Source organism: Balearica regulorum, chromosome Z, assembly GCF_011004875.1.
Source record: "Balearica regulorum gibbericeps isolate bBalReg1 chromosome Z, bBalReg1.pri, whole genome shotgun sequence".
In the NCBI taxonomy this organism is placed as follows: Eukaryota; Metazoa; Chordata; class Aves; order Gruiformes; family Gruidae; genus Balearica; species Balearica regulorum.
The window spans coordinates 41,152,527-41,179,933 of NC_046220.1; the positions used below are offsets into that span (position 1 = coordinate 41,152,527).

At 36.6% G+C, this 27,407-nt stretch overlaps 1 protein-coding gene and 1 long non-coding RNA gene across 5 annotated transcripts in view; one reads left to right on the plus strand and one right to left on the minus strand.

Moving 5' to 3' along the window:
• The window catches only part of FANCC (FA complementation group C), an 85,412-nt gene that overhangs the window by 40,988 nt on the left and 17,017 nt on the right, over nt 1-27,407 (plus strand). For all 4 annotated transcript variants that reach the window (XM_075740908.1, XM_075740906.1, XM_075740905.1 and 1 more), the window contains 5 exons: nt 13,324-13,443; nt 14,238-14,302; nt 17,051-17,215; nt 20,125-20,281; nt 26,757-26,809. In XM_075740908.1, the coding sequence (XP_075597023.1) occupies nt 13,324-13,443; nt 14,238-14,302; nt 17,051-17,215; nt 20,125-20,281; nt 26,757-26,809 (560 nt within the window). The remainder of the gene's footprint in view (nt 1-13,323; nt 13,444-14,237; nt 14,303-17,050; nt 17,216-20,124; nt 20,282-26,756; nt 26,810-27,407) is intronic.
• Nucleotides 9,413-10,834, minus strand: LOC142599577 (uncharacterized). The gene is made up of 3 exons (XR_012833150.1): nt 10,745-10,834; nt 10,605-10,663; nt 9,413-9,462 (listed from the first exon to the last, which is right to left on the minus strand). It is a non-coding gene; the product is annotated as an uncharacterized LOC142599577 (long non-coding RNA).

The window sequence follows — 27,407 nt, forward strand, 5'->3', positions numbered from 1 at the left end:
TATGTTTGGAAAAGAGGAGTTGTCATTCCTCCTCTAACCTGTGCAAATAATCATCAGGAACTTTGATCACTGCAAAGACTGTAGTGTATTCCTTCAGATGAAAGACATCTGATGGTGATTAAAGTATGTATCTTGTTTATACTTTCCTATTAATTTTTCCTGTATTTTTCCCTGGTCCTTCAGGAGTCTTTGTGGTGCTTTTTCTCAGTCACTATATTTGGAATTTGCCCTTGCCTCTAATCAAAGGTTTATATCAAAGAGGGTCTAAAGACGTTTCCTCAGGAAGTGGTCTGGAGTGGGTGGAGACGAATGGGCTTTTACGCAGTCCTTGATTTTTTTCATTCAGCCTTGCTTTTGGTACATCATTCTTCCCTCCTTTGCTAGGTGGTGGCACACTGGTTAGTGTAACACTTCATATTTATAGCCAGTAGACAATCTGTGCTTTTCACAGGAGCATCTGTGCAGCCAACTCCTGGCAAAATTCTTGAAATGGTACAGACTGCCTCATAAATTTGGTAGGGAGGGGTGCAATAACAGCTATGTGTTGTGCGTCCAACAACAGCATTGTACTGCTTAATTTTGTGTGCTAGAGCAGCAAACAATATCAGGAGAATGTGTGGAATATAAGTTTTGAACTTTTTTTACTATTTACTGAAGAGATCAGAATTTGAAATAAAATTTTCTGCTAGGAGAACTGCTACTTATTTTCATGTTTAGGGCTTATTGTTTTCAAAGTTACTATGAAATATTAAACATTCTTAAAGAGAAAGGGAGATGTAATGCGTTTAAATCATAGGGTCATCGGAAATGTTCAATGTGTGTAATCGCTTAACAAAGTGACAGATGGAATTGTAATATTTTAGTGCTCTCTAGATACATGCCTAATCCACAATTCACAGAGTTTTTGTGCTTTAAAGCTCTAAAGCAATGACTCAGTTCATTATAAAGATGTGGGGTGAAAGGGTGGTGTGTCAGGCTATATCTTTTGATAAGTAGGTTAAAGTGAATGTTTCAGTGGCAGATCTCCTTTCACTATAGCACTGGCTATACTGTAAGGCAAAATGTTTTCATAAACTTAAATGAGAAGTATTTAAAGTATCCAGTTTTCAAGCCATTTGTGCACATTAATATAACTCGCTATTCGTGTTCAATAGTTTTCTTGTTGGACAATGTAAGGGGACTTTCCGCAACAGATGCAATAGATTATAAGAAGACTGCAAGTATAATAATTACAGCATGGAGCAGACTTTGCTGGCAGATACAAGAACGTAGCACTCTCTTTAATCATAGTGCTTCCCATAGTGTGGGTGGCCATGGGCTGCAGACGTTTCAGTCAATCCCTTCTCCGTGCAGCAGTGGTTGTAAAACAGAGCTGAAGTAAACAGCATTCCACAGACTTTTAGGGGGTTTTAATTTTGAGAAAGTATAGCTTCCCTTCGCCCTTCCTTTTGGCTGCTTGCTTCTGTCAGCTGTAGCCATACAGGTCATGCTTCCTTCCAAATCAGTTCTGCTTGTAATAAATAGTATAACTCTTCAAAAAGTTGTTTGTTTTTTTCCTTAAAAATATATGCTACCTTAAAACCTGAATGTTTTGTTGTTTTTTTGCAATAAGAAGTAACCTCTGCACTTATTATAAGTGCTATATAATGTTTAACCCTTTCTTAAAAGCCTTTCTTCTTGATTGTTTTCATTCTCCAATTTTTTTTGCTTTGATGCTCAGTTGTTGTTTTACTGTTTTTGTAGCCATTAGCACAGCACTTTTCCTCCAACCAAAATGAAGAGGAACAATTTTTTATTTTTTTTTTTTTAACCTGGCAGCCAGTTTACTGCTTTCAAAGCTGATTTCACCTCCTTAACGTTTGACATATACTCCTCTGGAATCTTGAGATTCATGAAATAGATTTACATGGCTAAACTCAATGTCATGGAAATACTTATACAGCATTTACAGGCTTTTTTGGAGTATGTAAATCAGCTGCAGTTGAGGATGGACCCTGTAATTCTGTATATAATTGTATGGGCATGGAAGGATACATTTTGATAGATGAGTTTTTACATTGTACTTAAGCATATGTGGAATTAAGTATGTAAATGAGCTTGAAAGAAGCATCTTAACTTTCACTGGGTAACTGATAGTTAAAAGTCAATTTTTCTTTGAATCAAAACAGAAAGCACAAGACTGTTAAATGAGATATATGCACACAGATTTGACATTATTAGAGCCCAATGACTTAATGAACTCCTAATATGATATAGGAGCTTTCAACTTTTAAATTACTGGTTAAAATTCAGTTTTGAGAACCAAGTCTGCTTGCTTTGCGGTGTGTCCCAAGGGAGTAATGAGTGATAAAGGCACTTTTCTCAGTCCTTTGTGCAATTTGTTTGTGTCCTAGGTACCGACCCGGAGAGGGAAACAGGCTCCTCAGAGCTGCTGGCCCTCTTTATTCCTGACCCTAGTGTGTATCTCCTGTGCATACAGAAAAGATGTGAGCCAGAGATGGAGTGATTTCAGAACCATTGTTTAACATTTTTGTTCAGCTGCATCAGCTGTTGAACTGTGTGTGGCTATGCTGGGTAGACACCCAGGAAAACCCACTTCTCCCAGCAATACTTGCTTAAGATTTGACATATTTGCCTCTTAAACTTGCTAATATACAGGTCTGCCTCTTGTAGGTTAAAAAACAAGATTCTTAGGTATGGTTAGAGTGGGTCGCTTCTGTGGGAGGGGGAAGATTGCAGTGAAAATTGGCATTGACCAATGAATCAAAGACAAGTAAGCAGTTGATACTCTGGTAGCGTATATTGAAGAACTCTAATAGAATATATTCTAAAACAATTTTATTCATAAAGGACAGGAGCGTGGCTTAAGATGTTAAGGGATATTCGTAGAAGAAGAGACTTGGGCTGGGTCTTTTTAAGGTAATGAGAAGACATTTAAGAATGAAGATGGGTTTTCATACACAGCACAGAATCAATTTCTGATGCTTATTCTCCCGAAGTTTTACTGAGTTCACTGACAGTACTTTGTTTGTCTTTCAGTTTTTGGAAAGTCATCCAGAGGGAGTTTTTGGTTGTTTCTAACCTGCTGAAGACGATACATCTAAATTGTTAGTTAGCCTTCTTACTAACCCCTTTGTGAATCATCTTTCTAAGCTGATTTGGACCTTCTCTAGTCATCTATAGATAATTGCATTGGTAGGATGTAACAGAATTTGCAACATTTACAAATTTGCAAGTATTACTATATTCTTCTGGTTAAAAATTGTATGATGAGTGGGCTGGGGGAAAACAGACCTCTCTTCTTTTTCAAATAGGTAATTCTTTATCAGTGCCAAGCTAACATGAATATAAATAATTTCTTGGCTTCTGGGCCAAAATAAACAAAAGCTAAGTATCTCAAAGAACAAAATGAGAAACTAGACTATTCTGCTTTCCTGCAAGGCTGCTTGAGCTTTAACAGCAAGTGTCACAATTTGCTAGCCAGCTGAGATTTCTCAGAGCACTTTAGTAGTGCCAGGTGGCTCTAGTAAAGAATAATGATTTGTTACTGACAAACAAAAAGAGGTCTCTATTTGAAGAAATTGTACTGGCAATAGATATTTTTGCTCAAACTAGTGTAATTAGTGACCAGCAGTTGTTGCATCTCCATTGTAGGTGTATTTTGTGCTTTTCTGCAAAAAGTTCAGTGAACATTTTTCTTCCCTATAAAGTTTTAACAGCTTGATACTTATCAAGTCCAAAACCAAGTGATTACAAGTAATTTCTCCTGAATATCATCCTAGGTTAGGTGATATTTGGGTATTTGCAATGTGTACCTATTAGAAGTATAAAAATCTGACATTGGGCACATACATTTATTGAAAAAAGCATATGTTTGGGATTATCTTTTTTCTAGAAATTACTGAACTCAGATTTGAACTTGAAGTGAAACAATTTTATGATGCATTCACTCTTTCTGAACTTAAATTTATTCATCCCTCTTTTCCTTTTTCTTTTTTTTTTGTGGATTTAAGGAATTCTGTGGAAAGTTTGCATTTTGGCTTTTGAAAATTGTGGAGGGAAGAGGGAAATTAATTCTAAATCTCTGGCTAGTTAAACCAGAGGGCTTTGGAAAAAAAAAAAAAGAAAGATTTATGGCTGACTCTGGTAAAGCTATTGAATTTCCTTTTGTAAGTTAGTGTAAATGTGTGTTTTATTTCAGCAGCAAAAGTCTCCCCTTTTTTAATACAAAGAGTAATAGCACATTCTAGGTGGGTGTTTCGTAGAGGAGAAAGAAAAGAGGAGATTTGAAACTGCTTTTCCGGTCTGAGGCCAAGAGTAGACTCAAAGCTTGCCAGGCCCACAATTCTTTAGCTTCTTTCTTATGATTTCCAAGGGTTTTGTTAGTGATTTGCAGATGGAGCTTAGGCTTTGGAACTCATCCATTAAAAAGTTGTGTGGTCTTAGCCACACAGTAGTAGTGCAACATGTTTTTCCTATAGTAGTTTCACAGAAGTTATCTGAGCTTGAATTGGTGAGGGAACAATGCAGCTTCCCCCCAGCCCCCTTCCCACAATTTTCTTTGCCACGTATTGTTTGGAAATTAAAATCAGGTTCATTTTGAATTGTATAGAAGTATGTATAATTTTTCTTCCATTTTAAGGAACAGAACTAGACTATGAGCCTAGTCTTTTTAATAAGCTACATGTATCAGCAAGATTAACGCAATTCATAGCATACATTAATCTCTAAAGAAAAAGCATATCTGTCTGAGTAGGTTTTTGAGATATTTTTTCAGTTAAGTTTTTCTAGTAGGTTTTCATGGTCGTTTAGTGTATTTTGCCATTATTACTTTTTTAAAAAAAGCAAATTGCAATTACAGTTGTTGAAGCAAAGTTAAGGAAATTGGCCTAATGTAAGAACACTTGAGCAGTTTTACTGCAAACACTGAAGGTGAGCCAGCTGACATGCTTCGAGGACAGAACAGGCTGAAGGTTTCTGTTGCATCAGGTACGGTGTGGAGAACTTCAACCAATCCATGTTTTCCTGTCTGGCAGTATGTGAAAAGTAATGAAGTCTGTTCATCTGGCAACGTTCATTTTGTGACAGAATAGTATTCTTCCTGGATATTTTTTTTAACTCCTAAGTATTACTAACTCAGTCTAGTCATTTATCTGTAGATTTTTTGTAACTTGATCACATGCTTAAATGGCAAGCTTCTTGTCTCTGTAGAAGTGTTCAGCAGAATAATTTGTTTACAATCAACTAGTCTTTCATGGTTATCAGTGGAGGTTTAGATGTGGGCAGATGTCAGATTGTCATTCCAAGTGAATAAGGGGAAAAATGAGAAGCTCCAATAAATCCTAAACATGTACTTGTGGCTAACAATTTTATTTAGTGTGCTGGTATAGAATTTAGCTAATGAAAACCATCCCATAAATGCATGTATCCATAAACAGTGCTGAAACAGAAAAACTTCCTGACAGTAAATGTCAGAAAGAAATGTAGGAAGAAACCCCTCCCCACCCTATACTTAGGCACTTTGGCCCTGATCCAGTAAATTACTGAAGGATATTCTAAGATTTCTTAAAGTTAAGTTGAAGCTGAAGTTATTTCTTTGTGCAATACCTCTGAGTGGTTACTGGAATAGACTCAGTTTGGTGAAGTGGGAGGTTATGTTGACTAGCTGATCACTGAAATGTGTGTGCATAGTATAACATTTTGTCTATTTGAAATCTGTTTTAACCAATTTTAATTTTAAAGCAGAAATTGGAGATTTTGATTAGGTTATTAATGGTAAGTAGTTAAAGACATTCTTTTTTACTACCTTATACCTTACAAAATATACTTTCACATACTGATAATAATTAAAATTGTTAACAAATATATATGCTATATAATCTCCCCTAATTTATACACCGAGATTTTTATAAAATGTTGAGAAAACAAAATTGTTTAGAGTAAACAAGTACTTTGAAAGCTACATTATGTTTAAATCTGTATGATGTTTTACTAGCTTATTTTCTTTCACATTTTGGTTTTGGTTTGTGGAAAACTAATTTTCTGTCTTTTCCTGGAACTAAGGAGCAAGTGAGTGAGAGGTCTTGTAAGCAAAATTAAAAGTCACAGACTTTGTTATGGTTGGATAAGTGTGTGGAAATAATATGAATTGTGTTATGTCAGCATCCTACTCACAGAATTGGTTTCATAAACAGTTGGTGTTGAGACAGTGTCTGAATGAGTGTGCTGCCTTGTCACTTAGACTTAGCCACTATAATTCTCCAGAACTGCCTGTTTATTTCATAGTGAAAAAGTTCTAAAAATACCAGACCTGTTTGTGTTTAATTGTTGATCATTTAATCTAGAGGGTATGCAACACAATAAAGCTTGTAAGCCTTTGGGCAGGAATTTTAAGAAAATATTACTAAAAAATATCTGAAGGAATTTGGTTTGGACTGAACTACTGAATGCTAGCAAACAAACAAATTAATTTACATTTAAACAAATCAGAGCAATGTGTATACCTTGCTTCCTTAGGACTCTGTTTAAATAATTTAGGAAGTAATTTGGGATGTTAGAATCCTACCTATTTAGAGAAATAAACAGTACCTATTGTATAGCTTTTATTTTTTTTAATAATGACTGGAAATCATATTATCTAATTTATCATTAATATTGTAACTCATTACACAGTTTTGAAGTATTTTTAAAGCCAGGTTGGAAATAGAATTTGATCTCTTGTCTTCTAGACCTTTGTTGAAAGCAATGGGGCATCTGACTGCACAGAGAACACCTAAGAACAAAATTGATATATGGACTCTTGAAATCATTGCCATACAAGAAATACTTGTTCCAAAATCTGATAAAACACAAAGAGGAAATAGCACTTACTTCTAATGTTTCCTCTGAATAAGATTTAGTTTTTCATATTCTACCTGCTTTTTCTTAGCAGAGCTGAAGAAATCTGGTTCCTGTTGAAGCAGATGGAAAGGTCAGAAATAAAACTGTTACTTGACCAGATTTCAGAAATTTACCCTTGGGTATCTGTGTTGTACGAATTCTAACAAATTCACATAGATCATAATTTTCAACAAAATGTCATTAATGTTCTCTTCTCAACAAATAATGGTGCTCTGTATTTCAAGGAGAATATACTAAAGAGAAATAGTATAGATGATAGATCCTTCTGTTGCATCTTGCTCTACCTGTCACTTTGCCCGACTCATCAAAGTTGTCAGAAAGAGCCCAGCAGTGTCTCTCAGAAGACCTAATCAGTATCAGGTCTGAATGGCTCATCCCAGTGAAACCAATCATCTCCTCTCTCCAAAACATACTGCCCCTGCTGATTTTCACATCTGCTCCTGAGGATATTCAGAATCATAAATACTTTGGAGAGAGTGTGTTGAGAAGTTTCCAGAAGCAAATTGGTTTATCTGGTTCCCCTGGAATGTCTTTCAAACTGTGTCATAAATCCCAGGACAGTTGCTACACAAAAACAGTTACTGGCATAAAACTTGTCATGTGGTCCTGTAATAAAAATCAAGTGCTATTTCTGTGCTGATGTCTAATTTCAGAAGTAATTGTGCCTTTAATTCAGGCTTCTATATTTTTCCCCATTGACATGAGCAGGAAGATATTTCCTGTTACAGAAAGAAGGGGAAAAAGGCTTCAGATCTTTTGGGTCCTTGCTTAGTAAAGGCGGTATCAGAAGACTAAAGCATCTCCTCCCCCTTTCTGGAGTTGTGGACACTTAGCTGAGTTGGTATCTGCTTGGTGCTGTGCTACTCATCTCAGTGGAGGGGCAAATTCTGCTACAGGAAAATAATTTCCAGGCTTTTACAGATGCATGTGCTCCAAGAGATGGTTGTCTCTGAGAAACAAACCTCATGGAGTAACTCAACAAATCGCTTGTAGCACGTGGAAATCAACCTTCGTGACTTGAAGAGGAATATCAAAAGAGTTGGCTTACCTTAATCGAAAAGTGCTATGTAGGAAATGTTTTTCAGTTGTATAGTCCTCTTTAGCTAAGGTAGATGGTAACCAGGGAACATACTGACTTGTTTTCTCCACTTGTATTCTCAAAAGTCTTTTAGTTTCAAGTCTATTCTCATTCCCCTCACTTTCCCTGAATGAGTTAATAAGGGACAGCCTTATAGCCAATCTATAAATCAGAGGAGTAAATGTTAAATTGGGTCTCCTCTGCTATAAAACTTGGTAGATATGAAGCACTGTGTTTACACTGATAAAGTAAATGATTTTATGTCTTCGTGCAAATGCTCCTATCTGCCTGTTAAAGATATTAGGAACCTCTGTGCAGCAGTGGGTGCTTAATTGAGTTAGCTATTATATTACTCAGTATAAATTGCACCAATAAAATAAAGCCACTGGCAAGGTTGTTCAAGGAACTTGATCATTGTGAGGGCTTTATGAAAATTCATTAGTTCAATTTCAGGCTGAAAGGAATTATGTCGCAGAATTTTAATCCAAGACCATGGGGATGGATGTATTTTCTTGCAACTACAGCCAAGGTGGTTTCCTTCCTGTTTCCTACTTAATCAGATGTGATGGAAATCAAGAAAGAAATTATTCCTGATACCACAGTCTGCCTGACTGCTGTTCATTTTCCAGAATCATGACACCTTGATATTTTTCCTTCTGAATGCAGCATTTCTGCCACAGACTCATCTGTTTTTCTGGCTTGTAGAATATGGCATTAGTGGATTAGACAGGGAGTGGTAACTGATTTACTGACAGAAATAGCTGATGATTATGTTGATATCAGTTTGTCTGCTTTGCTGAGATGATCAATACAGGAATGCATTTAGTATTGACAATGTTCCCATCATGTTCTTGAATACCTTCTACTGGGTTTGAAGGGATTCCTTAAAAGTCATTAGTCTCAAATTACTGGTCTCTCTGACCCCAGGAATCCACAGTGTGGCTTTATAAAATGTTATGTTTTTTTCTTTTCCACAGCACTTTGGGGGGGCTTCATAATGCAATAGTGGAACCTATTACTAGTTTTGAATATTTCTATAGCATCCTATAAGAACCTCTGTGAGAAAATCTCCTGAAACCTTCTAGATTTCTCTGTAGTATCTTCTGAAAGAGTTGACTTCAAAAGTGAAAAGAGAAACTTACGTATAAGAAAATACTCTTTTTACGCTGGGTGTCAGAGCTGGTTCTAACCAAGTTTTGCCGTATGATGTGAAACAACTACTGATAAAATCCCTTTAGGTCTGAGAATTACTGGAATTTAAACATTGTGAACTTTGAACCTTGAGGTAAAACCAACAGTTTTCACTGCCATTTAGTTAAAAATTAGCCATTCCTGGTTTACACTGTATTTTTGATAATCAAGTTAATGATGTATAGGATGAAAGAAGATGGACAAATATCATAAGAAAATAATTACCTGATCATCTTTTTGTTCTCAATTTGTTTCTTTAGAGATTATCTCTTGGAATGGTTTGCTTGCCTTATCTTTCCATGTTCCAACAGAAAAATTGGGTTTCTTGCAACAGCTGAGAATGCCTTATCCAGCTTACCTGCTAAATGGCTGGAAAAATCATATAAAAAAAGTAATTGCCTTTAGTTAGAGGTTATTAGGTATAAGCTTTATTTCTGGCCATTATACTACCCCTTCCACACTATTTGTGTACTTAGACATAAGTGTACTGTTACAAGAGGATTTAGTGTAGAGCAGCTGAAAGCATCTTGTTTTCAAGAAACAGTTTGCCTTATGCAAATCATGGAATCACAGAACGGTTTGGGTTGGAAGGGACCTCAAAGCTCATCTAGTTCCAACCCCCCTGCTGTGGGCAGGGACACCCTCCACTAGACCAGGTTCCCCAAAGCCCCATCCAGCCTGGCCTTGGACACTTCCAGGGAGGGGGCACCCGCAGCATCTCTGGGCAACCTCTTACATTGTCTCTGGCTCTCTGGGCTGCAAGCACACATTGTCACCTCATGTCCAATTTTTCATCCACCAGTATCCCCCAAGTCCTTCTCTGCAGGGCTGCTCTTAATCCGCTCATCCCCCAGTCTGCATTGAAATCATGGATTGACCTGACCCATGTGCAGGACCTTGCACTTGGCCTTGTTTAACTTTGTGAGCTTCACACAAGCCCACTCCTCAAGCCTGTCCAGGTCCCTCTGGATAGCATCCCTTCCCTCAAATGAATCAACTGCACCACGTAGCTTGGCGTCATCTGCACACCTGCTGAAGGTGCACTCGATCCCACTGTCCCACTCATTCCCATCCCATTGGTGAAGATATTAAATAGTATTTGTCCCAGTACAGACCCTTGAGGGACACCACTTGTTAGTGGTTTCCACTTGGACATTGAGCTATTGACAGCAACTCTTTTGACACAGCCATCTAGCCAATGCCTTATCGGTCTAACAGTCCATTTGTCAAATGTAAGAGTGAATTGTTAATACTTTTCTTTCAGATAGCTCTCTGCTAATGCAATATACAGTAGTAAAAGAATTATCACTTACAACCAGAATTATGTGCAGTAAATAAGCTACGTTTTCTAGAGAGAAGGAGAACTTTCTGGACATATTTTGGATCAAAGAAAGCATTTCAACCTTAAAAGATAAATGCTTTAAATTATTGTTACCAAATCTCTTGTCTTTGTTGCATGTAGGTATGTCTCAGGCTTTGCACTGTCAATAGCATCTGTAAAATTAAATATATAAGTTACAGAGCTGAATTCTAAATGTTTTTCACCTTTAATATATATCTTTCTTCTATACATACCTAATACCTCCTTTCATCTTGACTATAGGATCTCCTTACTCCTGTTTCCCTAGCCCCCTTCTGGCTGTTCAGAGGCTTTGCATGTTCCAAAAAAATAACTGAAGTGACCTGTAAAATCCCAGCATGGATTAGTAAAGTGCTCAGAAAAGGAAAAACAAACAAAAAACCAACCAACCAACTAAACAAAAAAACCTAGGAAAGTGTCGCAATTCATATGCAGACTCTGATGATGTGTACTAATTTTGTCTTGTCTTTTCCCTATTCATTGGTTAACAATGACTGTTACACCAAGGGTAGGGGGAAGTAATTTTGAAATTACTTAAAGAGTGTTTGATTGGTTTTGTTCTTAGCAAAATTCTGGTTACAGAGAGGGGTTGCTAGATAATATATTTAGTAGTGTTACAGGTGGTTATATATATGGACTTTTAAGCTACTCCCTCATTTAGTTGTCATTAACTGCCATGTCAACCTGTCAAATGCTTTTCAGAGCTTTTCATGTTTGTTCTTCTCACTGGTGAAGCTTTTTGCAAGTCTTTCTCTGAGCAATCCAACAAACTTTCTACTTTTCAAGCCCCCTCCTTACTTCTAGCAAAAGTGGCATCCCAAATTTGTTGTTGCTGACTCCTCCTTTATTTTGTTTTCAACTTGCAGTCTGATCCCTTATCTCATTCTATTTGGCAAACCGTCCTGTTTTGTAGGAACTACTTGTCTGAACCCTTGGTAGTCTTCTGAAAACAAATTTTAACTTTAGTAATAGTTGCAAAGGAAGATGAATGTATGTAGATCCATATTAATAAATTGATTGAGGGTTGTTCAGAGATTGTACAGTTTAATGGATTTTAGCCTTCACTTTTGACATATTTAGATGCTTGTACATTTTGCAAATCTATCTTTTCATGTATTTTTCTTAAGAATGCAAAAGCTGCATGTAAATTACTTCTTTGAAAACTGCGTTGCCATAGCCTTTTCCTTCCTCCTTAGTTTTAGGGAAGTCACTAGATGGCAGTAAAACAGCAGTTTCCCCTGTTGAGGAAAAAAGTTTTACAATGAAAGAAAAGGTTATTTAGGCATTTAACATAAGTCTGCAAGGTAGTAAAATAATCCTAAACAAAAGTACAATAAATAAAGTGTCCCAAATGCTTGTTACTTATTTTGATAGTAGTGAATGTTCTTAGAGCTCTGGTGCGCTTCTGCTTGATTGAATCTTCTCTCTTACATTAATCAAATATGAAATACATCTAACACCAGGACTTCTGAACCAGGTGTTTAGTGATGTTCAACAAAAGCATGCATAAATGTTTGGTTTGGATTTCTGAAAGCAGAAAACGAGCTAACTGATTTTTATTTTTTTAGTCTCTAATCTTTCAACAGATCCCTCTTTTGAAAAGAATATATAGATTAAAATGCCCTAAGACCACGGAAGTCACAGAGCTTTCATCTGAACTTTCATTTTAATTACATATTTTTAGAATGAAGGTCTTTTTCAGTGTTTGCTAATCCTGACCATCTGTTATAAAGGGTTTCATATTTATTGCCATTCAAAATGTAATTTAGTTTATACTTTAAGTATCAATAATATTTAAAGGCCTGAAATGGACCTCTGGAAAGGGAATGTAGCTGTGGTTATGTCACCATGTAGCAGTAGAGGACAGGAAGAAAACTGACAAAAGTCAGAGCAGATCATTTGATAAGCAATATAAAACTACCTCTGCTCAGTTGTGACAGCAGGATGCAGAAACCTCCTCACACAACAGTTTTCACAAACGAGTTCAGCTGGTAAGGTGCTAGGGTGTAAGATCCATCCAAAAGAGAGCAGAGCTGTCGTACAGCACTGAAGAACTGGGAAAGCATGGAACTGGAGTATTATGTACAGAGTCCTCTGTACACACCTGCGGAGCCAGTGTATCAAATGTGTTAATCTGACTTTACTCTGGAGCTATCATCAAAGGATTGTTTTCATTTTTGTACTACATATTAAGAAGGTTTTATTAAATGTGACTTAAAGCATTCCGTAGTGAAATTGGTAGAGAAGTAAATGTCAAACTAAAATTTTATCATTATCTTTTCAAGATAATGAGGAAATAATTACAAAAATTGAATTATGAGGTGAGAACCTGAATTCCGTCAAAAATACTGGGGCCTCTTGAAGGAGTGATACAGAAAAGTAAACATTAACTTTGTGCTTTCTCTTCTTGATCATAGTACTGATCAAGACTACACATGAGGTTTTTTGCTGTGTAGCAATGTGACTACTGCTATCCAGATGACACCAGACTGAAATGGCTCCCAGGGAACTGAAACCTACCAAAGGTCTGTCTGGTTTTAGCATGGATAGCCTCCACTGCTATTGCACAACTACTGAAATCATGTGGGGTGTGAACCCACGTTTGATTGTAGCAGCTGCAGCATTTTCCTTATAGTTGATGGGAGCTGCCTGCTCTTCTGTATTGATGGTGTAAAATGGCCACAATGGATCAAAAGATCTTACCCCAGATACAGTTCAATAGCAGTCAGTTCTTTTTACACAGCATGTTGCAGCCTAATACTTCTTTTATTGCTCTTCTGTTGATTTCTCACAGAGTTTGCTGTGCCATCTCCTTTCTTCTTCTAAGTGGGAAAGTAATGAAGCTGAAACCAGTACATTCATATCAACTCTTGGCTATACGTCAGCAGATTATTATTGTCACTTAGTTAAAAACGTAAGTATTTTGTGCAATTGAGATTTTGTTAATAATAAATCACCAGTTTATAAGCACATACATGGAACTGTCATTGTTATAAGGAACAAGAACTGGACTTTGTTTATCTTTTCTTACCTCCGTTACTTTTACAGCCTTTTAAGGGAAAAAAATTAAGTGGGAGATCTCTGGACAAATGAGAAAAATTTTTTATTAGATTATGCTGTAGTAGATGTTCATAAAAACAAAATTCCTCTTGCTGTTGTGTTATAACAAAAAATTTCCACCATATCATTAATTTTTTTCTCCATGAAGTTTAAATTATGTATATTATTTTATGTTTTAGAATATAATTTTTGGAATATTTTCTTTGTATGCAAAAATGGTAGATGAACCCTAAAATCTTAGGAAAAGTATCTTTTACATTTAATATATAGAAATAATAGCAATAATATTACACTTAATATATAAAAATATTGGGAATAATATGTTGATGTAAATTAGATAATGCATATAAAAATTATTAGTAGTGCTCTTCTGAAAATTTTGCCTCAACGCTTGGGGAAGCAGAGCTAAAATAAATAGCTTCTTCGTGTTCAAATATGGAAGGTATATGTGTTTAAAAAAATGTTTTGCAGCATTGTTTATTCAGTGCTTTAATTTGGCACCAATAATTAAAAAATTAAAAAAATTGAACTGAGTGAACAGAGGTTATTAACCTCTATAGTTTGTCAATCACACGAGAACCAGGCAACTAATGTTTGCTTATTTGCAATATGTATTTTATTTTATTTTATTTTAATTTTATTTTACAGGTGGTCTTTTCATTAGTAACAGAACTCAGAGGAAATCAGTTCAGTGGACTTAACATTCAGGGGAGGTAGGTGTTATCTAAACATCATTTTGATATGTTTTAGTTTGGATTATTACATTTCGATGAGGATGTTTTTACAGTCTTGGGCAACTAAGGCTTCAGTTGGAAAGTTTTGGATATAGAATCACAAAATGGTTTGGGTTGGAAGAGACCTCAAAGACCATCTAGTTCCAACCCCCCTGCTGCGGGCAGGGACACCCTCCACTAGACCACGTTGCCCAAAGCCCCATCCAACCTGGCCTTGAACACTTCCAGGGAGGGGGCAGCCACAGCTTCTCTGGGCAACCTCTTACAGTACCTCAGCACCCTCATAGTAGAGAATTTCTTCCTAACATCTAACCTAAATCGACCCTCCTTCAGCTTAAACCCATTACCCCTTGTCCTGTCACTACACTCCCTGATAAACAGTCCCTCTCCAGCTTTCCTGTAGGCCCCTTCAGGTACTGGAAGGCCGCAATTAAGTCTCCCTGGAGCCTTCTCTTCTCCAGGCTGAACAACCCCAACTCTCTCAGCCTGTCCTCATAGGAGAGGTGCTCCAGCCCTCTGATCAGCTTTGTGGCCTCTTCTGGACTCTCTCTAACAGCTCCATGTCTCTCTTGTGCTGGGGCCCCCAGAGCTGGACGCAGTACTCCAGGTGGGGTCTCACAAGAGCAGAGTAGAGGGGCAGGATCACCTCCCTCGACCTGCTGGTCACACTTCTTTTGATGCAGCCCAGGACATGTGGCTTTCTGGGCTGCAGGTGCACATTGCTGGCTCATGTCCAATTTTTCATCAACCAACACCCCCAATTCATTCTCCACAGTGCTGCTGCCAATCCATTCCTTCCTCAGTCTGCACTGATATTGGGGATTGCCCTGACCCATGTGCAGGACCTTGCACTTGTTGAACCTCATGAAATTCATAATCATAACGTTGGCTGCTATATGTGTCCTTATAACCAAAGTTGACTGGCAGTTAGTATAAGAAAAAGCAAAAAAAAAATTTCCAAAGGATTTTTTTCCCCATTTGTGTGAATGATAGTTTAATATGACAGAATAGTAGTTACTTTACACTTTTTGTAATGATAAAATTTGTCTGTGCTTATTTAAAGAACATCTCAAATCCACTTAGGTGGATTTTTGAGCATAGAAATTATGATATGGTTGTTTATTCAAGTTGCAGAGAAATGTAGTTTGCAGTTAGACGTGTACACTGTCTCATTTCTCTGTTCAGCAACTCAGATGACAATGTCTGTGCAAATTCTTTGCAGACAGTGGAATGCACTGTGGTGCATTGTCCAAGAACAAATTTTGAAAATTATGTAGAAGAAGAAAATTGGTTTTGCAGGTTTTTTCTTCTGAAGTTAAAAGTAAGAATGAAGTAAACTGCTAAAGTTTGCTAATCCTGGATAAGGAATTAGAAGCAGAATTTTGTGAAGAGGACTGATTTAAAGAGTCTCAGGTCTGTGAACTTTACCTGTATGTCCCAAAAAACACTACTGCACAATAAATATCAGCCTGATAATTACTATTCCTACAGAAACACTGCATAGTAAAACTGCATCTGAAAGTGTAAGAAACCTTAAACACATATTTGGTTAGGTACTTAGTCAAAAAATTGAGTCTTTGAAAATGCGTCATGTTTTATTTCTCTAAATGTGGAAACTACAGTGGTACCCTGTGTCCATAAATCATAGCACTTCTGTCACAGCATATGCCAGTGACCATTATCAATTTGAGAGTAGCTTTAATACATGCAGGGCAATAGAGTTAGCTCTTAGTCAGGGCAGCCTGTAGTGTAATTCTGTCTCAGCTCTTCATAGACTGTATTGGTGGTTCCTTAAAGAAAACAGTTTTGGGTTCTTACAAAGAATGTGTCCCTTCTAGTGAACAATGCAATCAGAAGAAACTTGGAGCAACTCAAAGAAGCCTTTTACAAACAATCTAGCACTTTTTAGTTTGCTACAATTCAATATTTTGGAGATCTTGGTCTTCATAAATGTCTTCCTGTCAAAACTGCATCTAGAAAAATTTGCAGTTTCTTGTGCTAGAAACTATGGGAAATTGGAGATTTCCTTTTGCAAATGTTCTCTCTTATATTTGTGCCATTGCCTTTTCATTTATATTCCAAAAGTTCCATGTTTTGTTCATGTTCCAGGTTCCACTGTAATAATTTTCAAGCATGTAGTTTTAGTGAGTAGTTCAAATGAGTGTTTCATATATTAAGATCCAAAAGAGTTACATATTCCTTCCATTGTAGATCTCTAAGACAAAATCTTTTCAACTGAGGACTTGGAGACAGCAGGATTCGTATTGTTTGGTTCACAGAAGTTGTCTCTGTTGAGAGGAGCGATGTCAGGGAAGCAACAGGAGACCTTAAAAGCAGCTAGGTGGTCTCCTGTGAGGGTCTAGCAAACCTTCACCGGAGATGTGGATTTGTCACTGATCCTGGGAAAGACAAAGCATTCCCTGCTAAGAAGGGTGTGATTACTGAGCAAGCTGAACTGGCTGCACTCCAGAATTGGGTTGATATCCCTCATGTGGTTTGCCTTGAGCACTAAAATATCAAAATTTTATCTGACTTCTCCTTAAGATTCTTCATACAATATGTAATGACAGGTCAACAGTCATTCCAATAAATATTTTTTCTGCAGTTAGGTATGCATCTCTTACATTTAACCTTCTGTAATTAATTTAATCTTCTTTTACCTTATCAGTTTAGAAATCAAAGTTTTGACTTTTCTGAAATATGAACTGTGGTTATTTTTTCCCTCAGAGTTTCAGCCAGTCGTGTGAATGCTGTGTCCCTTTTCTGTCTCCCTCTCATTACTTTGCCTGATCTAACTCCACTGCTGGAAACTCTCCTTCTTTACCATGGAGGTGCATCAAAAGAAATTCTCAGTTCAGAGTTTCTGGAGGCTGTGAATGAGGCTTTTTTAAAGTAAGTAAAGCACGCTCTGTATGATTTTTATGTTCTTTTCATAAAGATTATTAATGTGATTAAATGTCTTTTCTCTGGGTTTATATGCTGAATGCACTGTACATTTTCTGCATTCTAGTAAAATATTTTCTTTGCAGTTGAACAGCAGAGCTCAGGTTGTAGGCCAAAGCAGAGTTTTAAATTGCTGATATACAAATTGTGGCATAACAGCTTTAAATATTGGTTGGAACTTTGTCCCAACTTTTCTCTGAAATGGAGGTTAAAGTCTTCGATAGATTTTAACAATTTTGTGAAAGATATGATCACTTTTCATAGAAATGTTACTTACCTTTCATATAAATGTATCAACATTCCTACCTTGACATTTTGAGAGTCATCTTTACATAGATCTTTATGCTTGACTGGTTCCATACTTCTCTTTTTTTTTTTTTTTTTTCTGAAATTGGTTCTCAAGATTTTAAATTCTCCTGCTTTTCAGCAGATTATTTTTAATGAGTCTGATAGGAGCAATTTGTGAGATATTTGCTTGTTTTGCTGCCACTAAACCCGCTGTTTTGATAAAATCAGTCCATGGATGATGAAGCTGAACATCAGGAAGATTGGCTATGCCAGGGAAGGAAAGACATCAGGGAAAACACAGCTTACTTTTGGTTCAGAGTTGCTTTATTCAAATTGTAGCTGAGGTACTGTATTATAATAAATTTTTTTTATACTAGAAAAGGTACTTTGTGAACACTTTACCTCAATTTTCCATTTTTCTCCTTTTAAATCAAAATTTTAATTGCTTCCTCTGTACCCAACATCATAATTTCTGAGATATTCCAGTGAAGATTGTTATAGTGCTCCATTGAGGGCTCCAGCAAAAATAAATAGTTAATGGAAGAGCACAATTACTAAATTGTACACGTTACTAGAAGCTGAGGAAAACAAGGGAAAAAGGCACGTGAAGGTCTGTAGTGAAAGATGTGTCCCAAAAAAGAGAGAGCTATCTTTCACTTGTCCGCCTTTCATGGGTTCAGACTGGACATGTTCCACGAGCAGTAATGCAGTTTGGAAAACTTTCAGAGCGAGTGCACGGGTTCAGCATGGATGGTCTATACTGATGTCAGTGAGCCACTGAGCATCATGACATACGTTTGCCACATCATAATGTAAGTCTGAATAATTTAGATGGTCATAAAAGTTCTTCTGACTGAAATAAACATCCCTTTGCTTAACTTTTGAGCTGCTTGTTTATCACAGTGAGCAAATTCAGTTCATATGGGTCTTGACCAAGTGACTCTTGCAGGACCCTTGACAAAATTGTGTGGTTCCCCTGGGAGCAGATGTAGGCTCACACGTGCTTTGCACAGTGTATTCCTGGCCTGTCACTGAAGCTCATGTGATCTTAATATGAATGTGTTTGTGTGTTATTCTTTGTCCCCACTTTAACAATTGAATTCTGTGTTCCCTAACTCTGTCATTGTGTTCTGAACACTTATTTCCCTTCTGAACATGGGTGAAGCCTGCTCCAGGAAATAGTGTTACTAAATACCGGGACTTCCAGCGCTCCACAGGATTCAGTATTGGCCCAGTGGAACCGTCTGCAAGTTCAGTTGTAGAAGGTTAATGACTACAGTTTACTTCCTATATGGTTTTTAAATCTCAGAGCTGGAACACCTCTTTGTAAGCTTATTAGATTTCTTTTCCTGGCATAACAATATCTGCCATGCTACCACAAAAACAACAACAAAAAGGATTGTGGCAAAATTAAATAATCTCTTGTCATTCATAATTTACTGTCATGGGCGTACGTGCATTAATAGTGATAATTAAATAGCATCTGGAAATCGAGCATTGCTTAACAGTTTTGAAAATTTTATGTACTTCAATATATTTCTTGTCTACAGATGCACACTCTTAAATTAAGCTATTACATAATTTTGAATGGAAAAATTACAGCTTTTCAATGGAAACCAGAATTCTGAAGGCTGATATTTAGATGAATGTGTACATTGAAAATAGATCCTAAAGTGGTGTTAAATCTTTCTTTCTGCTGATATTTCTCTATCAGTAGCTTTAGTTTGTATGTATTCTCCAGCCTAATTTTAGGTTTTTTAATCTTAACTTGATTTAATATTTCTCATTTTTTATGGGGTTTTTTTTTTGTTGTTTTTAACCTTTTAATTTGAAACTATGATGATAACTGCAAAAGTACTCCAGGATGTTTTGTGCTGTGGTATCTCTTCTTCTTGGGTGGTTACTTTAGTATATTTTGATTTGTGCTGCTCCACACAAATTACAGCGTTGCCTTAAAATAAACTGTGCCTTTCATTTCCTAGTGATACAACACTATGCTTCAGCTGAGCTATAGCTGAAAGCTTTAGGTGAAGAGATAATTACTTTCTTAACCATTTAACTTTTAAAAGCCTCTGTAAAGTGTTGGTGAGCTGAAGACTTACCTACTTCTGCCTCAGTTTTGTTGTTTGTGGGTTTTTTTTCTTATTTCTCTGCAAAGACATGTAATGTTTTGATTTAGCCAGCTGCTGTCACTTTCTCAGCAGACCGGTCTGCAGGAAGTAGTCTGGGTTTGAAACAGTGCAAATGTGGGCCAGGACCTTTCTCTAGAGAGGAAGGAAACTCCAGCCTTAAACCTTCTATTTCCATTTGCTGGGATCCATCATAACCAAATTTTTAAGTTTTAAAGATATGTGGTAAGGTTTCGTTTATAGATGATGGTGATTTCCTGTTATTCTTTGCCATTATTTGATATTGAACAGAGTACTGCAAACAAGATTTTCTCTCTCTTGCTGCAGGTTGATCTGTGTGTCTTCTTTTCCTCCAATGTCCTTTAAAAAAAAAAAAAAAAGGTACATTTTTGTCTTCCTTCCAGTTTCTCAGGGAAAACTGTGTTTTTCTCTCTAAACCAGGAAGAAGATCTCCCTTCCTGAATCAGCTATCTTCAGCCTCTGGCTTCGGCACTTGCCGAGCCTTGAAAAAGCTACATTACATCTCTTAGACCAGCTGGTTTCCATTCAGTTTAATTCACTGGAAGAAGTGGCTTGTGTCATAAAAGATTCGTTACTGGTATGTGCAGCATGTAGTACATTTGACACTGTTCTTTCATGCATCAGAAGTGACAGAGAGTTTTCAAATGTATCAGTGTCTTTGAGGGAAATGGCTGTCATGCTGATATAACTTGCTGATACAAAGGCAAATCTTGAGTCTTAGAAATGTAACTAAATTCTTAGGGTTTTACACTGAATGGGTAGAAGAGAAAAAAGATTTCATCCAGTGATGAAGAATGGATGAAGAGACAAGAATCTGACTGGTGGAGGTACAGAGTACCTGCCTCTGTCTTTAAAAATCATAAACTTTGGCCAGGGAGGATTTGAATCTGTTTTTACTTCTATCTCTGTACTCTTGGGTGTTTAACAGTTTAAATAATTGAAATTCCTCGTACATTATTTTATTTTATTATGGACTGCTTGGTTACTTGGTTTTGTATGCAAACCGGCACAAAATTCTTAATACAAAACATTTGCTAAACTGTAACTAATTTGTTTTTCAAATGCTGTGTCACGCAGTGCACCAGAAAAACCTTTCCTAAGAGAAACCATGATGCAATACTTTTTTCCAAAATAATGAGCTAGCTTGTCACGCTACGTGTAGATCTAATTGTTAATTACACTGTGAAATAGCATGTGTACTATGTACTTAAATTGTGTATTTCATAAAATGGATAGAACTAAAAAACACCGCATGGTATCTTATACTCTGCCTATGAAACTGCTTACAGAGTATATATTTTAGATAGGAAAAGAATGATACCTTTAAATATTCTTCCTTTTTAATTGAATCTGCAATTTTTATTTTAGGGATTCATTATAATACTTGCAAATTTCTGAAGTGCTTGATGTCAACAGCACTTCATATGTCTTCTGGTATTCCAGAAGACAATGCTACATACAAGGCCTGTGCCTAATTTTGCTGTATCAAATACACTGTGAGTTGAATACAATATATGGTACCACAAGTGGCAGAGGAAAAAAAAAAATATCCAGGTTATATATGTAAAAGTAAAATCTTAGTTTTAATTATTGGGTTATTATTGTTTATTAACAATGTTCATATTTACCTTGTCTTCACATCCTGATCCCTGAAAAGAATGGAACATTACTGTGCTAGCACACTTAGCTTGTTCTTACTTGCCTCTGCTCCAAAGACTTTGTGGTTTCAAAATGAGATATTCACAGAGTGGAAAGACCAGTGCAACAGCTTTGAATGCTGGTTTAGAGAGGACATCCTGTGGACAAGCAGAGGAATGAATAGAGGCGTAAAGAAGAGAGCAGTTGGAAGATGGATGTTGCTGATTGATAGGCATAGATAAGAGTGAGGGTGCATAGGTGGGAGATGGAATACCAATTAAAGACAACAGGATGAGAAGCTTCAGAGAGGCAGTATAGAAGGAAAAGATTTGATGCAGAATTTGTGTTCTAAAACAATGATATTTTGTACAACTTGCACATGGTACTATAAAGATACTAGTGTGACATTAGATCAGTCAGCACTTTGAATCCAACAGTATTATTAATTTACCCTGCCTGAAAGACATTTGAATATTTATTTAGGAATATGGATATGCATTTTTTGGCAGTTGGATTATGATATTTATAGGATGTGACCTCTGTTTGCAGTATGGCTATGGTAATAAAAAGTGGAATCATGAGACAAAACTTGATTTATACATTTTTTCTATTTGGAAGAAAACCTCTAGAGTACAAATAGGCAGAAATATGTTAGTGATTTGATTTTAGTATATGATAAGAAGCAAATTTCAATAAGCTCTTTCATAATTGCATTATCAGTATCATTTATCTAAACAAAATATCTTGGTACAGCAACCAAACTGTACATAACCCTTATAGAGATCTATGAGACCCAGGTAGTTGTAAACCACTGCACTTCTATTATGAAAGAAACTTGATATGCAATACTCTTACATTTTAATTCCAAGAGTAATTGTAGTGTGATGGTCCACTAATATGTGTTTTATATGGCATGTTATTAGGTTTGTGACTTTGGGGCTAAACTGGAATTAATATTGAAAATTCTGTAGTTTTTCAGAAGTAATAAAAACAAATTAAGTGACTATCACAAATGGTCTTTTAGCTTCCTCAGAATTTGGTGGGTAAGCAGATGTCTTCCTTTCTGGGCTAACTTTAGGGTTTGTATGTGTGCATTAACAACTAAAATGTAAATAAATACACATATTATAATTTTATGCTTTACCAGAAATGCACAGTTATGTACATAACTAGCCTGGCCGCCTCCTACCCAGTCTGCCTGCCCAAACGCTCCCCAGGTGCTGCAGCAAATCGATACCTGCACCCAGGAGGAAATTAGAAAATCAGGTTGACGAAGAAGCCTGCTCGCTCCCTAGGATTAGAGGAAAACCTATTTGCAGGGCTACGAGAGCATCTTAATCTCAGCAGAGGTTTAATGAAGGATCACAGCTGGCCAAAGGCGCAAGTTGCTTGCCCTGCAGACGAGTTTGCTTTGCTGGGAGTGGGCCTGCGGGGAGGCATTGGGAGTACAACGGGTGATGCTTGGCTTTTTGTCTGAGACAAGCTTTACTGTTCCGAACTTCCCTAGTCATAGAGGTATTTCTCAGGGTTGGAACTAGATGATCTTTAAGTCCCTTCCAACCCAAACCATTCTATGATTCTATGATTTTTAAAGCACATATATGTAAAAGGAAATGTGAATGAATGAGTATCAATTATAGTTGTGTTCAGTTCTTAGCTTCCCAAAATAGTTTTATTTCTGTCAAAGTTACATTGCAAGAAAAGTGCAATAGGTTGAGAGGGCTTAAAGTTTGTCAGCTCCTCATATAAAAAAAACATGTTATTGCTGCGTATTGTTTTTCCACCCTGTCAGTTTTCCCAAGTCCAGCCCATAATCAAAATTATGTTGCAGTCTAGTTAAAGCTCCAGCGGTGGCATCTCCCTTGGTGTGATTTTCACTTCAGCATGACAGAGAAAATACAGTTTTAGTGGGTGATACAGCGCCTGTTGTATTGCCTGACAGGATACCAAGCTGGATACTGGTTCCCATGCCCTTGCATTGCCCTCTTGCTGTGCCTTATCCCCGAGTTTTGAGTCTAGCTGGATCCACACTCACCTTTCATTGGGAGCTGTGCCAGTGAAATGGGCATTAACGAGGGAGAAAGGAGGAAGGATAGAGAGAGAAAGAAAGAAGATTTTTTTTTTCTTGTCATAAAACATTCCAGTTAAGTTACAGTTAATTCTTTCAGTATTGCCTGTCTTCAAACCCTGTGTTGGTATGGTAATATTTATGAAATAGTGCACACTAATTTATTCATAATGTTAATGAATTCAGGAGCTTTTTAAAGCTCTGTAAAAAGGTGTTTGTGCTTTCAACATAAGTGTATGCTTCAAAATAAAAATACATTTGGCATTTGGTAGAAGAAAAAAATTAAGTGATATTTCTCATTTTTAATTGGTAAATATAAAATTCAGGAATACAGGTAAATATAAAAATTGAAAATACAGACAACATTTCAAATACAGCAGTGTGGTAGTTTCTTAAAGTTAGATGTGTTTAATTATAGAAGTGTTGTGTCCAATTAATTGCATGTGAGTCTGGAAGTCAAGAGAACTGGTATTTGCAGTGTTACTGTTACCGGAAAGCGGCAAAATAATTCACTCTCTAAGACTTATTTTGAAGTTTTAGAAAGCAGGCATTCTTTATTGCAGCACTGGGTGCACGGGGGATAACTCCACCTAACATGCACACCCAAAAGATTAAATATAATATAAATACTAGCAAGTATTTATACTACATTAATATACATATTCAGTATATTTCTGAGTAGTGCTTAACACATTCATGGATTTTCCGGGAACTCATTGGCATATGCTAACGTCTTTCACCCATGTTTGTTGGCACCTCTGGGTGGTCCTTGGGGGTCTTCAGACTCAGTCCTGGTATCACCTATACCTTATCCCTCAAGGCTGGTTTTGTGATCACCTTGTAACTTTCTTATCTTTCTTCCATCTGTTCTTCCAAGGTCGAGCTGTTTAAAATGAGATTGTTCCAGAGCTTCTTATCTTACAACTAATTATTTTCTCAGTTACAGTAGTTTCCCTTTTGTTTGGTTACATCTATTGAGCAATGGCTCTAATTGCTTGAATTGATCTTAATATTTCAATATTCACAGGTATCATTACCACCTTAAACCTGTTGCTGTGTGATCTTGGACATCATTTGTTTCCCTAAGTTGACTCTTACTTGCAGTTGTCACAGAGCATTCTATGATATGAATAAAATACAGTATATAATTCTTAGTCCATTCCTTTTTCTGCCATTTACTTGCATCCTGTAGCTACAAATGTATTTTTCTTATTTCTTTATTCAGTCCTGGCTTTGTGTTTTGAATTACTTGTTTAGGATTCTTCTTTCTAATAATACGAATACAAAAGTAGTTTATAGAACTTGGGTGTGTAATACTTTATGTTACTGTGTATTTTTCCTGGTTTATTTCTTTCAAATATCCCCGTGTTTTTGTGTGGGGTCTTTTTCTGAAGAGGCACACATTCTTAAAATACGTAATCAAGGCATCACACATGCAGCTCCAATTCCCTGTGTTTGGATCTTTTTGGTTTAGTGTGTGTTGTGCTGTATGTATTGTGCATGTTTTAAAGGTGATAGAACAAGCTCCTGGTAGACAGCACATTTGGATTTCTGAGCCTTCTGTGAAAAATATTGCATAGTCACAGACAAGATTATTAAAATGTAAAATGCCTTTTTATTTTGAAAAAATAAGGAGATAATGTCAACAGCATGAAAACCCTATGAGAATCCCTCCTGAAATTGATAATCCCTCCCGAACTCCAGAACTGCTGTTGGCCGCAGCAGAATTGTGCTGCCTGCTACACAAGAATTGTGTAGTCGTGCTACACAACAGGCACATCTTCAAATTGCCTTGGAGACTTTTGCACTATGATAGCATTCTTACACTGACTGCATGCAAATTAATTCCATGCAGTCCGTTGATTAATATCTTGTGGAATTAGATAACAGTGGTAGGGCTTGGCTTTTTTTTTGTTTTCCCTTTCAAATGCCAATGATGAAATTAATATTGATTTCAGTAGTGTAGATTAGATACTAGGAGCTATTAACTGTGATTTCCTCTAGTCAGTACTGTAGATTGCTGCTGTCTGGCAGGAAAGGGTGGAGAGTTTTTCACTGTCGCATACAGCACATTTATTTTGGTCTTGTTCAAAAGATCTATCATTTGATCTTCATGTGTGGCAATGTGCTGAGGAACCCTTTCTAGTTTATGGTCAACCTATCTTAAGCAACAGTGGTTTGGTACGTCATCATAGAAGTATGTGTGCAAAGGTAGGTAGAGTATCTGAAAAGACAGTGGAGAAATGGCAGAATTAAACCATTTAGCCCTGAGGACTGAAAAACATACTTCGCACTTTGCTGTTCTGACAGAATTGCAGAAGGGTTGGGGTTGGAAGGCATCTCTGGAGGTCATCTAGTGCAAATTTTCCTTTTTAAAGGAAAAAAAAAAATACATGAACGTGTCTCTTTTTCGTCTCATCCAGCCAGGTTTTTTTTTACCCCCTCTAGCAGTGTATGTTTGGAGACCAGCCTTGCAACAAGCTGCATGCTGTTCTTCACACGTCTGAACTACTGGCTGCAAATACTCTTGAACACTAGATGGCAGACGTTCAATAGGACACCTTAGCTACAGCCATGTGACAAAGAAAAAACATGAAAATGAAGTGCCAGCTAGTATTTCCAGTGTGGCAAAGACAACTGTGAGAAACAAGGAGCTTTTCTAGACAGTTTGTATTAAAGGTTGTCTCTTTATCTCCTGAGATTGTCATACAGGGCTCCTATAGAGTGAAGTCCTCATTCTGCCTGTGTGCAATTCGAAAGAAAAAAAATTCTATTCCACTTGGTACTTTTTAGCTTGAAACAGATGCATAAAAGTTTTCTTTGGAATAGTGCATCAGGCACTTAAAGCTGTTACAAAGCTCTGTGAGGTAGTATTAAAGACAAAGGTGATAAAATTAATTTAATTTCTGGGCCTTAATTTTGAAGATGTAGCAAGAATCTCAAAGCACATCCAAATGGGATTATCTATGAAGAACAGAGAAAAGCTTTTTATAAATCTGTTCCCTATCTCTTGCCTCCAGCAATGGCATGCAACAACCTGTTCTTCCTCTCTGCCACGCCTAGTATTTTTAGTGATCATTGTCATAAACAGTTTGGGATCCCAGGTGTTTGCATTTATCAGCTGTTTAGCCTGCTTGGTATCGCTGTAGATCTCCTTCCATGACTTTGATATAGTTATTTTGAGGAATCTAATCCTGAGAAAATTTGAGGGTTTAGTAACTGTTGATCTGAGATTTACAATTTAATAATTGCAGTGTAATAGCATCCCTGAGTTAAGCTGCAAATTATACAATAACAGTTAAGTTTCTTATTAATGACTAATTTGTTTTCATTTGTTTATCAACAGCCACAAGCAGCAAGCCATCCTGCCATTTTCAGAATTGTTAATGAAATTTTCAAGTAAGTTTTGAAATTATAGTGGGAAGTGTTTCAAATGATCAGTTTATACATTGAGGTTTTCTTCATGAGAAGGAGGAATATAATAATCTGGGATGTATTATAATTTCAGATGTCTTTTTTCTTTAGATGTATGCCTTAGTGTCCCTTTCTGTGTAATATATTGCAAATAAAGAAAAATGTGAACTTTACATAGAAGTTATAATATCATTAATACTGTTGACTACATTATATTTTAGCCTTTAAAATTTATTATTTTGTACTTCAGTAGAGATTCATGGTTGAAATACGATTTTGACATGAAAATTAGAAATACTGAAATGGCTTGGCCCATGCCAGCATGAAGATGGAATTTAGCTCAAACATTTGCACTTACCAGTGTAGCCTCTTTTACATTATGTTAGTAGTCTTCAGGATTGATATCAGGTATGCTCGTAATGGCATTAAACTATTGATCTGGCTGTTAACAATGACTTTGGTTTATAATGCAAGATTATTTTGAAGCAGTATATATTGTTTACCACATGGGGGCTTCCGCTCCTTTGTACTTAATTTTCAGTGGCTTTTTCTTTTCACTTCACTTGACTTGATTTACTATTTT